This window comes from Centropristis striata, chromosome 2 (assembly GCF_030273125.1).
Source record: "Centropristis striata isolate RG_2023a ecotype Rhode Island chromosome 2, C.striata_1.0, whole genome shotgun sequence".
Classification (NCBI taxonomy): Eukaryota; Metazoa; Chordata; class Actinopteri; order Perciformes; family Serranidae; genus Centropristis; species Centropristis striata.
Genome location: NC_081518.1, coordinates 23,677,070 through 23,691,898, shown reverse-complemented (window position 1 = coordinate 23,691,898; position 14,829 = coordinate 23,677,070). Strand labels below are relative to the sequence as shown.

General features: G+C 42.1%; 1 protein-coding gene across 2 annotated transcripts in view; it reads right to left on the bottom strand.

The window, feature by feature from the left end:
* The window catches only part of nav2a (neuron navigator 2a), a 132,923-nt gene that overhangs the window by 41,789 nt on the left and 76,305 nt on the right, over window positions 1–14,829 (bottom strand). For both annotated transcript variants that reach the window (XM_059347371.1, XM_059347378.1), the window contains exon 12: window positions 14,511–14,633. In XM_059347371.1, the coding sequence (XP_059203354.1) occupies window positions 14,511–14,633 (123 nt within the window). The remainder of the gene's footprint in view (window positions 1–14,510; window positions 14,634–14,829) is intronic.

Below are 14,829 nucleotides of genomic sequence, written 5' to 3'. Positions count from 1 at the left end.
AGATTGGTTAAATGGCTGCAATCCCAGATTCAGATTACCACCTAAATCTAATCAGCTGGTGCTTGGCAGACATCAAGCCGGCGAACAACCTGACAAACAGAGACAAAGAGAAAACAGAGAACTTCCTTCTGGAGTTACCGGCGGTAAAATAAATCAAACAGGAGCAGCGGAGCGAAGACGCACCGCGGCTCGAGAGCTCAAAGCATCCGTGGAGCAGACGAGCTGAGAGGTGCTGAGAGATTTAGAGTGACCACAACCGTCTCAACTCGTCCGTACAGCCACAGGGGAAAGTCCCACACACACACACACACACGCACAAAGAAAGTAAAGACATGTAGACAGCCATGAAGAAACAGATATATACAAACCCACAAAGATGTCAGCGCTTCCTGAACCAAACTCATCAGCACTAAAAGGAAAAAGTTGACACCACTTGTGCACACACACACACACACACACATGCATCTACCTGGTGAGGGTGCCTGGGTTGCTGTGGGAACCAGAGCGCTGCGGGAAAATGCCAAGCTGGACAGAGAGCTTCATGACTTCATGCCGCTGAGAGAGTTCACACAGCCAAATATCTCTCCCACTCCCTCTCTGTCTGCCTCTCTCTCTACCTCTTTAGCTCTCTCTCAATGTCTCTCGCCCTCTCTCTCTCTCTCTCGCCCTGGCAGTGTTCCTAGATTGAGCTCCTTTGTCGCTCGTTGCACTGATGGTTCATCCCTCGGGCACTGTTCGTCTCTCTCTGGACTAACAGAGAGAGAAACCAGGGGGGAGAGAGGAGAGGGAAGGACCTGCCCTGCTGCTGGTAACATGAGCCTCCCCCGGGACTGTTAACCACTTCACTGCTGCAGCCACGCCACTAATAGAGCGAGCTGAGACACACACAAACACACCCCGAGCCCTAAATAAGCCACTTCAGCCGAACAAGAATGAAACGGCAACACAAGTCAAAGCCGCATGATCACAGGAAAACTCCCTCAAACTGGAGGACAATCCTCATCCCACTTTCCTGTGTGCGCTTCCCAGCTATGGTTTGAGTGCATGTGTGTGTGTGTGTGTGTGTGCAAGACTGCAATTTCCCAGACAGATCCACCCTGAGTGACTGACAAGCCAGTGCTAATTAGAGATCAGGCCAAGCGGCGTGGCCCAGCCCACAGCCTCCTGCTGGCAGAGCAACCCGCCAGTTAACCACCGCGAGCCTCTTACGGCCAATCACAGGAGGCAGAGACGTTAACTGCTGGCTGCCCCCGGGAGGAAGTGGTGCCAAGCACAGGCCGACAAGGTCGACAACTAATAGATCATCACACTGAGGGGGAAGAGGTGAAGTGCTCCGCTCAGTTCACCCAAAAAACACTTTTCTCTGACAGTATCTAGCTGTTGTACAACTGAGGTGAATGGGATTTGGCTTCTGGGCTCACAGCATGGAAAATAATTGGATTTTGGGTGAACTGACCCTTTAAATCAGCTGGCTCGTACAGTTTAACTTTGTAAGCACGCAATGAGTACATTCTCTGACTCCCTAAAGAGGCGACAGGCCTGTAAATGGTCACAGAGGACAGTAGTGGAGAACCAAAAGTGACTAAAATCAAGACATTCCTTTCCTCTCATCGGGTCCTCTTTAGAAAGCTTTCCCAAAGGGGTCAGAGTTCAAAGGCCAAGCCTCCAAAGAGAAGAGTGGGAGCAGGGGGGGAGGCTAGGGGACCAATGAAAAGAGGAGCCTGCCATGTGGGTCAGCCAATAGGAGGGCCTGGAAGTGTCCTGAGAAAAAGGCCGTGGTTGTGTTTGTTTAACTTTTCTTGTGTGCGTCCCTCAGGGCTGCGGTCGCTCGGTGGGTTGGTCGGTTGGCTCGGCAGTACTGTAACCCCCCTCCTGAAAAACCCGTCCGACGCTGGCACATGCACACAGGATCTGTGCCGCAGAAATATACACACAGACATGCGGCCACAACAGAGCTGTGAAGCAGAAGTAAGGGGATTTCCTGTGTTTGAGGGGCGACTACTGGTCCTCACACTGCAGCTGGATCATATAACCCCAAAATCTCTGTCTCTGTCCACACAGACAGACAGACAGACAGACAGACAGACAGACAGACAGACAGACAGACAGGGAGGATTTTTAACTGTCTGTCTGACTTTCAGCCCTCGGGGCTGTGGGTGGACACAGATGACAGGTGAGGTCAGGATATGCAAAACACTTTATTTTTATCAGTAAATAAGCTTTGCATAATGGCTTAAAACAAGTTTTTCTCACGAGGCTAGCACAAAAAACAATATTGTTTATCATTTTTCAGTGGTATCATATCTTCATGATTTGAGCTTGATATAGTTTTTATTCTGCTGATACAATACCTAATTTGTGGCACCAATATCAAATAATAATTCTGTGACGCCTTAGTTTGAGGGATGTGAATATATATTTCTCTTTTCTTAAAATCAACTGTTGTCTAAACACAAGTAGCTGTTAAGGAGCAACGTTTTGAAATAAACCAAGATCTATCTGATGATCCCTGTGGGAACCTGACCCAACATGCCAGCTTTGACGTTGACAGTTTTTGATATTGTGATATTGATTTCAACTGCAACACACTCATATATTTATCTATGAGTCACACTCTTGTCACTGCTTTTGTGAATGAAGATGCAGACAGAAATCCTGTTTAAAAACATAACGCGTCATGTTCAGACAGGCATAACATTCATATGTACATTAGCCAATGTGTACAGCAACAACATGACAGATAAAATAAGGTGACAGATGTTTCCTCAGGTAGTTAAAAACATGTTTTGCCAGTTGAACTGTATCACCGAGAAACACCAAGATGTCTCATATAAGCTGATGCTGCAGCTGCTCTTTGCTGCAGGGTTCAAAAAAGGAGTTTGAAGGTGTTTTGATACATGCGAGCTCTCTCAAGCAATCTGAAGTACGACATGATCACAGGTGTCTCAACCTGTACTGATTTAATGGGATGTCCTTGACATTATTCTCATAAAATGATTATTACCCACAACAGAAATACAGGAAAATATAGCAAATCTACAATTGAGAAGCATCATTATTGTTTTAGAGTTGCTGTAGCCAAAAAAAAAAAAAACTAAAACTAGGGCTGCAAACTAGTGTAGGAAGTTGTACTTTTTGTCTCATTTGCATTGAAATATAAATTATAACGATCATGGTGTGATGTTTTGCAATGATTTTGCAATGACAACATTTTTTTTTTCAGGCTGCAGAATACGATTTGTTGGCTGGGACGTCTCTGCAGCACCATAACACTTCATTCAGAAGGTATATTGACCGATATTTTGCCTTGAACAAATATTGCACGTTCCTAGGATTTGGATATTGCACCAGTCTGTATTGCAATTTAGATAAAATATTGATTTACTTTAACAGTACAGACAAAAACCTGACTACTTTTGCAGTTCAAGGTTCAGCTCAAGGTAATATTTTAATCTAAAACTTGACTAAAACTGTGCAATCTCTTTTAAATGTGTGCAAAGTGACAGTAGGATTAAACAGGCAGTAGTGGTGTGAGGGTGCAGGAGGCAGTGAAGGGGCCGCTGGGACGGGACCCGGCACATTCCAGGCCGGAGCCCAGGAGCCGTGTGGTACGAAAATGACACAGCTGTCCCTGCACTGACGAGAAATGACAGGACTGGACTGGACAACGCACTGAGGAATGTCTCTCTCTCTCTCCCGTGTCTGGTCCCATTGTCTCCTGTCTTTGCACAAACATTTGCTATCTGCACTCTGAGAATCTATCAAAGCATTTAGATCCCTCCGGCTGCCTCTCTCTTTCACACAGATTTCCTCTGACTCGTCTCTTTCTTTCTCTCTGTTTGATGTGTAAACACACACTCCCTTTAGATTCGACCGACTGACCCGGATCCATGTTAAAAACCCCTTCACACATGTGACATGCATCACTGAACGAAGGCACACGACTCCACCGGGCTGCAGCCGCTCCGCCAACGGACAGCCAGATTTAAAAGGCTGCTGGGACAAACATGTGGAATTTCTCACGTGTGTGCAGACACACTGTTTAAATGCAAACCAGCCTATTGTCGCCTCAGTGCTAGAATGAAACACAAGGCTGAATCTCCTGCATCGACACCTGTGGTCCAGCAAACAGGATCAGAAGATCCCTGAGGGACACATAATAAAAAATTACCAGTTATGTTGACGTGCGGCTACGACATAAAAGCAAAATCTGCTCAGAATCTGTTGCTTTTTACGCTCATCTGGTTTCTTTATCCTTCATCTAAGTGTCTCCAGATAACAGATGATGTTCCACTTTGAGGAAATAAAACAGTTTCAGGAGTTTCCTCTCTTAACGTCGAGCCATTTTGTTCCACAGATGCGGTTTCTCCATCTGAAGTAAATTTCTAGTCACACGGCACAAAAATCTGCATTGAATAAAACTTTATAATTGTTGACTTAAAAGAACCAGTATTTAAAAGTTTATGAAACTCTTTAAAATCATAAAAATGCACATTTCAAAGTATCCAAAAGAAATATTTCATTGATTCCCAATTTCCTAATAGAAAACATGGATTGGTTACTGACCCCAATATTAAACTTTTACCAAACATATCTCAATGCTATTAAACACAGATCTAAGAGGAGATTCTTAAGTTTAGTAAACACCATATAGATTCAATGGGGAGCTGGAACAGGCTGATGCAAAATAAATTATATAATAGACAGTTATAAGAAGATTTATCCAACCTAAAAGTCACTGAATAATATTAACATTATGTGCAATACCATTTTCAACACCAAAGACTATATTATGTCCATTATCATGTGCAATATATCTGTATTTATTACATGCCATGTCATCTGCACTCTACCCACTTTACTCCTGACACTTAATTTTTTATTTTGATATTGTCATATTTATATTCATATTTATATTGTTATTGTTACCAATATTTTCATTGTTTTTCTTATATTATCCTTTATTGTGGTTGTTTTTGTATTTGTTTTTGTAACTTTGGAGCAATCTGGAATCAGAATTTCCTTCGGGATTAATAAAGTTCTATTTTATCTTTTCTCAAGGTGAAATAAGATACAAAAATAGTGTCTTAAAGGGTTAAAATCAGAAATTAAACCATATAAATTTCCCATGTGAATGGTTGCCGTTGGGGTTCGCAGGATAAATCTAACCAATATTCTTGTCTGTAGTGTGTTACATGTTCAAGAGTCCATGACATTAAATCTCTCTCTTGCATGCAGATTTTTGTCCCCGAGCTCTTCCTGCAGCCGAAACGTGGAAAATTAACTTTATCCGGTTACTTTAAAGCTGCAACCTGCATGAACTCGCTGACTCCCCGACTTCCCACCCGCACCTAAACCTCACGGAAAATATCAGTCAGGGGAGGTACGGAGGATTAAAACTCACCCTGTGCTGACAGCTCCTCAGACCACTCACTGCAGAATTAAAGTCCAACATGCTCTGCTCCTTTGCTCTACTCTCCCCATCTACGGTTTCCTCCTGGTGGCCTGTTCAGATTCCAGACTGGACCGGAGACTTTGAACTGAGGCTCTGACTTCTGTGTTTCCCCCTGAAAAACTGCAGGCTCCGTCTGCGGCTGCTTCAGTTGGCTGAGGCTGATATAATCAAAATCCTGGTTTTTGAATCCTGCCCGCAAACTTTGTTGTATATCAAGCTGGTTTTCTCTCTCTGTGGATCATAACATCGTACTCACTTTCCGCTGAGTAATAAAGCAAATAAAACGGACAAAAACAGGATAACACAAACAAGCCTAAACAAATAATCCTGCAGAGCAGTGAGGACAAAGATCAGGAGAGAGCTGTGGATGTTAGAGCGGCAGAAAAACGAGAAATGTGTGGGAGAAACCCTTATTTACCTGAGTGAGAGCCCCACCCTCCTCACTGTGTGGGTGTGCGTGTGTGTGTGTGCATGTGTGTCCTAGGGCGAGGCAGGTGTGCTGGTTAAAAGCCCAGCTGAGGGGAAGATGGTCTGCTGATACAGTATCCATAGCAACTGAAACATCTTTTCTCTTAGGAGTCCGTCTCTGTGTCTCTCTGCTCATAACAACGCTCCTGGTTTTCATCGATTCTTTCTCCTTTCTCTCCACATAAATCAAAGTGCTCAGCCCTCATCAGTGCAACCTTCTCCCACATATATGTGCCATGAAAATGTATTTTTTATGTGGTTACACTAGCAACAAAATCTACATATTTCCAAGTACAGTTTCCCTATTACAACTGTTGCTTTATATGAAACAAAATCTGCCAGTGAGGCAAGAATATTTAATCTAGTTCCAGCACAAATCAACTTGTTTTAAAGATTTTCTGGAAGTGATTGTCTGTATTCTAAAACAAAACTCCTCCAGGGATTTTATTCCCTGTATGTTAATTATTTCACTCGACACAGAGTGCTGAAGCAGCTTTCTAACGGTCAATTATTGTCAGTTAAAGGGAGTTTTTTGGGGAGTTTTTCCTTATCTACAGCAAGGGTTGAAAAGACAAAGGATGCTGTGTCCTGTACAGATTATAAAGCCACTGTGGCAAATTTGTAATTAGTGATATAACTGTCTGAAAATTATTTGTCTTTTGTAGAACACTTAAATATCTGACAAAATTAATGGTGCAATTTGCAAACTTTCCGGCTTGTTGTTCTGTCAAAGGCCAGACTGTCATGATGCATGGTGCTGGTTAATGGTACAAATTTGTAAATGGAAGTTCACTAAAGTTAGACCAACTACAAGTAGGTTCACTGATCATGGCCATTTCTTTGAAATTAATTAATTTCACTGCAAAACTTTGTATTTGTAAAAGCCGACGAGACCAACCCTTACGGCTGAATGTAACTCTGCTTGCTCACATCGCATTGAAATATTTTTTTTCACATTTTTTAGTAAAAGCAAATCAGACTAACATGACTAACATGGAGATTTGTGCTGTGTAGGTGGGAGAGAGCTCTGCAGCAGCTGGGGTATGTGAGTGTGTGGGAGCATCACATCCACTTGGGAACAGATTTGACCGTGCGCCTTGAATCAAACCACTGCAGACTGTGGGTCAGACTGCCTCAGCCTGCTCCAGCGTGGCCCAGAACGCCTCGCTGGACTGGCTTCATTACACACACACACACACACACACACACACACAAACATGCACTCAGACACACCACTGGGATGCAGCAGAACAGCATGAACATGTCTGCGAGGCATTTATGTATTTAGTATTCCAGGAAAGTCAAAGGCTGTGTGAGAGTCTGGATATCTGTGAAATATTTGGTTGCATAAAGTGTGTTGTGAATATGTGAATGTGTGTGTATGTGTGCAGGAGATAAGGAGAGAGCAGACAAAGGAGAGGTGTGGTTGTTGTATTACTCAGACCAAATGTTCAACACATTCTTCTCTCAGTGAATGTGAGGTTATAGTTACAGAAATTTGCCTTATTTTTTTTTTACCTTCTAACTGTTCTTAACCCATCCAAATCTTGAGGTAGATTGTTTCAGTCTGCTATGACTTAAGTTTGAGAGGCTGAGTTTGTTACTTTCATCTTTAACCTGATCATTATTTTCTGATGCTCATCTAATGCAAAAGGAATGTGAGTGATCCCTTTTCCCAGCATACAGGTTGCTTTCAGTTTACTGGTGTTATCATGGCCTGTTACCAACATGGTGGCACATTTTGTGGCTTTAACATAGGTTTAACATAGTCAGCATGCAAAGAAGTGATTGGAAATCTACTGGAGTTACGACAGAAGCACATCAACAATCCATCCTGTCATACAGGACTACGTTAGTCTACAGCATGCACTTTGATTTAAGTCTTAACATGATTGAACCATTAAGCTATCAAACAGTGTGATTTTATGATACGCCAAAATTATTAAATTTTCTCATCAAACAAGTAAATTAATACAAGCTCTCAGATTATGCAGTTTATAATGACTACAAAGTTCTTATCTTTCGTGGATTGGATCAAAAACTGGCTAAAATAGCTGAATTTTTACCTTTTTAGGGTCTGAGAGGCCAAATATAGTTGTTGAACTACTCCAAAATTACATATTTTGCAAGTATTTCCTATTATATCTACCACACTGCACCTTATACTGTGTCTGCTGCTGAATCTTGTACTACGGGGAATTTAATTGGGTTTTGTTACTTTGCACTTAATCTTGTTTTGGACTTACATACTTTATATTACTCATATTTTCTATTGGTCTTTTTTGCAATCTTATATGTGTAAACTTGTGTCAATGCAAGCACCCTTTGAGGATGACACAACTGCTGTGACATTACAGTTCTTGAATCTCAGTAGAAAATCCTGCAAACTGCACTATCTGACAGCCACAGATGGTTTAGGTGTGATCTACATTTTCCCTGGTGCCGTTGGTCTTGGTAACCCAACACCGACTCACCCTGCTCCCCTCTGCCATCATTAACCCAACACTCCTGCAGAGTGGAGCCGGGGCCTAACACACACACACACACACCACAGACTGAGACCCACAGACTGCAGGGTCAGTGCTAGACAGAAGTCCTGAAACAGCAGCTGAGATCAGTACTGACAGGTTGATGTTGTCTCCACAAAGAGCAGGAGAGGGTAACAAGAACCGTCTGGAGGTTTTTGGAGGGTGAAAGTGCAGATGAAGTTGCGTTTCTGTCTGATTATCATACAAATAGACTGCTGGTTCTTTGGGTAATAAGATCGCTGGCTCATGAAACAACAGGAACAGACGGAGGGGAGTGATTGTTATTACAGCGAGAGCCCCAAGGCAAACATTCACTGAGCAGGTGGAGGTGGGGCTACAGGGAGACAGACAGGTCGAGGGAGAGACAGGTGGAGTCCCAGGTGTTGTCGGTAGCTGAGGAGGAGAACTTCTCTCTTCCTCCACCTGAGGCCAACAGGGAACCTGTCCAGACAGGAGAGGTAACATATTGGGGCTCGGGGCATGTGTGTGTTACAGCAAGTGTACCTCTAATATATGTGAGTATGTTACTTTCTTTGTGTGTGTGTTAGGATGTTTTTAATAACTTGGAGCTCTGGTCCAGGTGGGATTAAAGCCCAACTGAGAGAAACTGGAAATCAACAGAGAAACTTCTAACACACACACACACACACACACACACACACACACACACACACACACACACACACACACACACACACACACACACACACACACACACACGAAAAAGTATTACTACATCCACCCTGTGACTTGGATCTGGTTAGAAATGTTATCGTTCTTCCTTGGCCCACGTTAAACCCTTCCATCAAGTTTCTTAAAAATTGTTTTTCTGTAATCCTGCTGACAAACACACAAACAAACCAATCATTATAAAATAAATTGTTTGTATTCTCATCTGAACTTTCTATTACTTTATCATGTTTAATTAATGGAGGAGTTTTAAACTAAATCAAAAATATACAACCTAGTACATAAAAACTGCACGACTCCTAAAACAGGTCTGGATCGCTCATAAACTGCCTCAAAGAAAATTATTAATACAGGAAATTTGGTGAATGTGGCACTTTCTCCTAAATCACTCATACAAGCAACTTAAGAACGCATCTCTTCATACAAGTTGTCCTTGAATAAGGCCCATTATATTCTCGGTGGAGGTTTTAACTACAGCTATATAAGGCAATAGCAATATATATATAGCAATTATTGTGCAAGTTCAAGCAATTTCCAGACTAAAAATCTTATTTGAATGATCTACTATTGCTTTATTATGGGACTAATATATGAATAAAACATATTATATTAATTTAAGATAAAGTCCTGTTTGAGTAACAGATCTGTGAGTTTAAGTTTCTCAGATGCCAAGTCCTTGCGTTATGGTTTATAGTGTGAGAATTACAGTTATCACCACAGAATTATGCAATTCACATTCATCAGTAATCTACCAGGAATGTGTGCTTGCATGCATTTGATTGGCCGATGCAGCAGGTTGCTAAAAGACCAAATTCAGGATTGTTGAGATAAATGGCGAGGCTGGGTTTTTAGGTTTTTCATATGCAAGGCTAATATACTTAATAGACTAGTGATCAAAGGCTTGGTAGCACAGAGGCAGGGCAAGTTTCCTCAGGTTTATTTGTACAGATAGCTTTGAAACACCCGGGCAACTCAAAGTACATTACGGCATTAAAGCTACAGTTTAAAGATAATTAGAATGACGGTGAAAGGGATTAGAGTTAGTGACAGCTGTCTAAGTACCTTAGCAAACACCTGTTGATGGAAGCTATCTGTCAGTGAAACAATGTTGTTTGTACTGTCAGAAGCATCTCATGATTACAGTAAAACAGCAGTTCCCTGACTGTTATTTCATGGTTCCTCTTTGCTGATGCAGTGTGTGTTTTTTGGCACGCTCTGTGTTGTCAAGTTTGTTTCATGCAATTAAATAATTCTCCTTTTTTCCACCTCTTTTACTTGTTTTACCGACAGCTTGTGTACAGATGATATAGACTTTTTGGAGCTCTGTTAGGTGTCTCATGTTGACTAAAACTGGCATTTTGTCAGACCTCTTGATAAAGATGTCCAAGCTTTGAACACCACAAACCATCGGTATGTTTCAAAGGAAGGTATGTTTTCTTTTTTAAAAAGTGCCAAAATTACACCATTTTTCCTAGTCAGAAACTCTAAAAACAAATAAAATCCTCCTATTTTCAAATGTACAGTGGTCATTGAACAAATCATGTGTGACAAGAACTTCCATCAGGAAAAATCTTAAAGCTTAAAAATAATGATATTTCATCAAAATTCCTTTATTCTACATCTGCCAAAAATAAATTAATTGCGCGATCAAGATCCTGTAAAAAACATTTAATTCTGCATCAAAAGCCATGAATGACTCAACTGAAACCAAAAGACGAACTGCAGGGTGTTTACACAGAGCAGAGAGGAGAGGACAAGAGAAGTTGGATGTAGAGGCTTCTTTTAGTTATGACTGTGCTGTTTCCATAGAGAATAACACACTGCAATGAAAAACGAGGCCACAGTGACCAGCAAAGAAACAGCTCGGGGCTCTGAGAGTAAAGTATAGTTTCTGTGTTTCATGTTTTTGTGTTCACATGATTTGGTCGATCATTTTTCACATCAACTATGTTTTCAGCGCCAAACCAAATAAAGATTGTTCTCTGTGATTGATTACGTTCCTCTGAAAGAATCCTGAATGTAGAGAGAGAAAAGGGAAATAAACTATTCTCGCAAATGTGTAAAACATTAGTAGGATCCTTTATCACCCCGCTGCCTCTTTTTCATGTGAACGCATCAGTCATCAGCCTCAAACTGGGCGGCTTATGTGGCGCTCTCTTCTCTTCTCTGTGTCACGTTCTCGTTTGAAAAAGAGAAATTATATCTTCAACGCCTCAGCAAGAAGGGAGGAGGAGGAGGAAAAGGGGGATCCCTCTAACACCGCTACAGCGGTTTCACACCACAAAGACATCTCCTTTGTCTGCTTTAACAAAGAGAATTCAAATCAGAAGACAGACGGTTATAGATTGCTTCCTCTTTTTCCTGCCGCAGAGATAAATGACAGGGATAAGCATGCTCACACACACATGCACACAGAGCTCCTGGTCTCCATTGTCTCCGCCTGTTTACTCTGCCTTACAGGTCCTGTTGTCCTGTGACTCAGTGTGATCCTCTGCTTTACATCTGACAGTTGGTTAAACTAGTTTCTGCGCTTCAACAAAAGCTGCAGATCAGCAGCACGGATCGCGTTCAACTGATGACACAACATGCACTTAAATTGTTTTCTTGAATAAACCTTTCATGCTGTGTTTTTCTCATTGTATCCTTCATGCTCCTCATTAGTGCAGGTTTGATCTGGAGTGTTTCAGCGTGAAGGCTTTCGGAGCAGCTCCTAACTGTGAACCTCGACCCTTTGAAGCTTGTGACCTCCTCATGCAGGGGTCACGAGGTTTTTGCCCCAATGCCACGCTGACACCCAACACCTTTCCCCCACCCCCCTGCTTGCTGAGAGGCTTGGTTGCATCACAATCCAGTTAAAAAAGCATTTAAACTATAGCAGGTTTATATGGGTTGCACACCCAGTGAGCAAACACACAGAGCGCACTGTGACACTCACATGCTCCTCCACCTGCACACGCTGCACCATTAACCCTACCTCTCATGTATTAAATGAGTCTCATCTTTTACAGCAGAAACCCTTCCTTACCCTGCAGCTCTCTGACTTCCACTTGTTATGCTAATGCATCATATCTGCCGCTTCCACCTCTCCTAATTAATCCCAAACTAAAAGCAGTAAGCACATTTATCAGACATTCCTTCGGGGGGAGGAGGAGGAGGAGGAGGAGGAGGAGGAGGAGGAAGAGGGGAGTCACTTTATCCCCTCTTAATTTTAAAACTCTTTCCGTGCCCTTCTCTCTAATCTCATGAAAGAAATAATGAAGCTGAGTGAAGATCATGAAAGAAGAAGAAGTTTTTTTGGTGAAACGTAACATCTGCCTGCATGGTCAATTAAACCTCACATGAAACATAAAAGCACAAACAGGGAGAAAAGAGGAATCCCCCCAACTTTTATCATTTAATTGCCTTCTAGTTTGTTTAACAGCAACAGTCTTTAATCAGAACAAGCAAGAGGAAAATGAAAGGTGAGAGGAGAGACGGAGTCGTGCACGGTAAAGAGAGAGAGAGAGAGAGGAAAAGGTGAGGAGAGGGACAGTTTGTGTTAAACCCCGCCTCAGGGCTCGGGGAGTTTAATGTGATGGACTGAGTGTGTGTGTGTGTGTGTGTGTGTGTGCATGCGAGGTAAAAGGCAGCAAGAGGGCAAAGGTCAAAAGTCTGGAGGACAGGAAATTAGCCACACCTGAGGATTTACGGAAAAGGCTGCTTGAAGCACTCGAGACTGCTGAAAGACACACGAGCCTGCCCGTGTGTGTGTGTGTGTGTGTGTAACCAGTTTAAGACTGATGCAAGTCCAAGAGCACACAAACTGGGACCAGTCATTCCTTTGTTTATCCCTCATTCAGTCAGTCTTCCAACCATCAGTTCATCTTCATATCAAGCTCATTCCCTCCCCCCTACTCTCTCTCTTTCTCTCTTTCATTCTTTCCTCCCCCCATCCTTCTCCTGCAGCATGGTGAGGCTGTGCTTGGCCTTCATCCATTTCCGTCTGTCAATTAGCCAGGAACTAAATCCCTCTCCATCTCTGTGACAGGACAAAGACCGCAGCATCACACTGAATCCCTCACGCTGACACGGCGCGCTCTGGAAAGTCCCACAGATACGCAAATATTCAATCTTCTCACTTTACCACATGCTGTAGCCAATATATCCTAATTATTACACCAACTGAAATAAATACGCTCTCACTGCTGTTCTCATATTTAGGATCAGTTGGCGCATCAGCAGTGTGGTGCAAAAGCTCAGTAACATCAGATACTGTGAAGCGAAAAAGTCTGAGAGAAACCTGTTCTATATCATTCTGTGAAACAGAGACACTTTTTTAGATTAAGACATTAAGCAATAGACAGAACATGCTTGAAACTATTTTGCTTTAAGAAAAGTTACCAGCACTATTTCTGCCATGTCTGCCATCACCAAAATGTTGCCTCATTTGTGATGAATTACTGAGGAGATTACGGCGCCTACTCTGACTTTACAAACCAAAAACTCACTCAACCATACTGAAAATGGAGTTTCTGAACATCTTCACCCTATAAAGACTTTAACAAAAGGCCTGTTTTCAGTTTGCATGTTGATGAAAGTTCAAAACGCATGAAAAAAGCTATAAAAATGCCTGTGAATGTGTGGACTGGGCCTGAAAGATCATAATGCTCACAGATTTTTTGGGGCAAAAACCGCAATTTTAACTTGTAACTTGTAACTTTTAACTGGTTTGCACTATAAAGTCTTAAGTTTGAAATGGATATTTGCTGCAACTTTTGCATGGTCACACAAGTCACATTTCCATCAATAAATCTTTTTTTTTCAATTGCTAAGTTGAATCCAAGTCCAAGACTTCTCTCCATTTTCTCTTGTAGATGGACAAAGTTATCCAATTAGCAACCTCTTTTTTATTGGTGCTTTTTCTATTTTGTGCAATCTCTTCTTCTACTGTTAACTGACAGATCAGCCCACAGCAATACATTCTGACCAAAGTACATTCATGTAGCTTGGTTTATTCGCTCTAAACCCGTTGATGGAAACATCCCTAATTTGAATTTTCTTTAATGCAGCATTTCAAAATGTTGCTTCAAAATTCGATTCAACTTTAATGAAAACACGGCTTCAGCCTGCACACTGAGGAGGACATCAGTGGAAATACAGCCGGTAACCTCTTCTGCATTACTACAGAATAAAGATACAGTAAATTTGAGCAAATAATTGCAGCAAAAATTGTCCAAAAACAAATTTGAATCTGAGTTTGGACCAGTAAGTAGACTCAGACAAAGCAAGCTGAGGGAAACTGGTTTCTCCTGAAATGAACTAAACATCACAAATGGATCATTTCAAAGTGTAAGCGGGTGGAAGTTCCCTTTAAAATTTTTCAGACTTACCTGTCAGCATCTCCCTGTCCTGACGACGTGTTCCGATGCAGCGTCTCTCGGACGGCGGCCATGCTATCAGGCAATCGGTTCAGGCGCCGCGTGTACAGGCCCAAACCTCCATCAGTCATGTAGCTGCAAAACACAACAAAGCACATTAGATATCATCACCACGAAGCACTTCTAAGACGCACAATTAAAGAGCTCGGGGAGGATGATTTGAAGCTGTGTGGAACCAAACTTTGTCTTAGACTTTGGCCAAAGTTAACACACACACAGCCGCTTTTGTAGTCCATGGATCAGGAGGAGTCCACATCCATCTAGTTTTCCG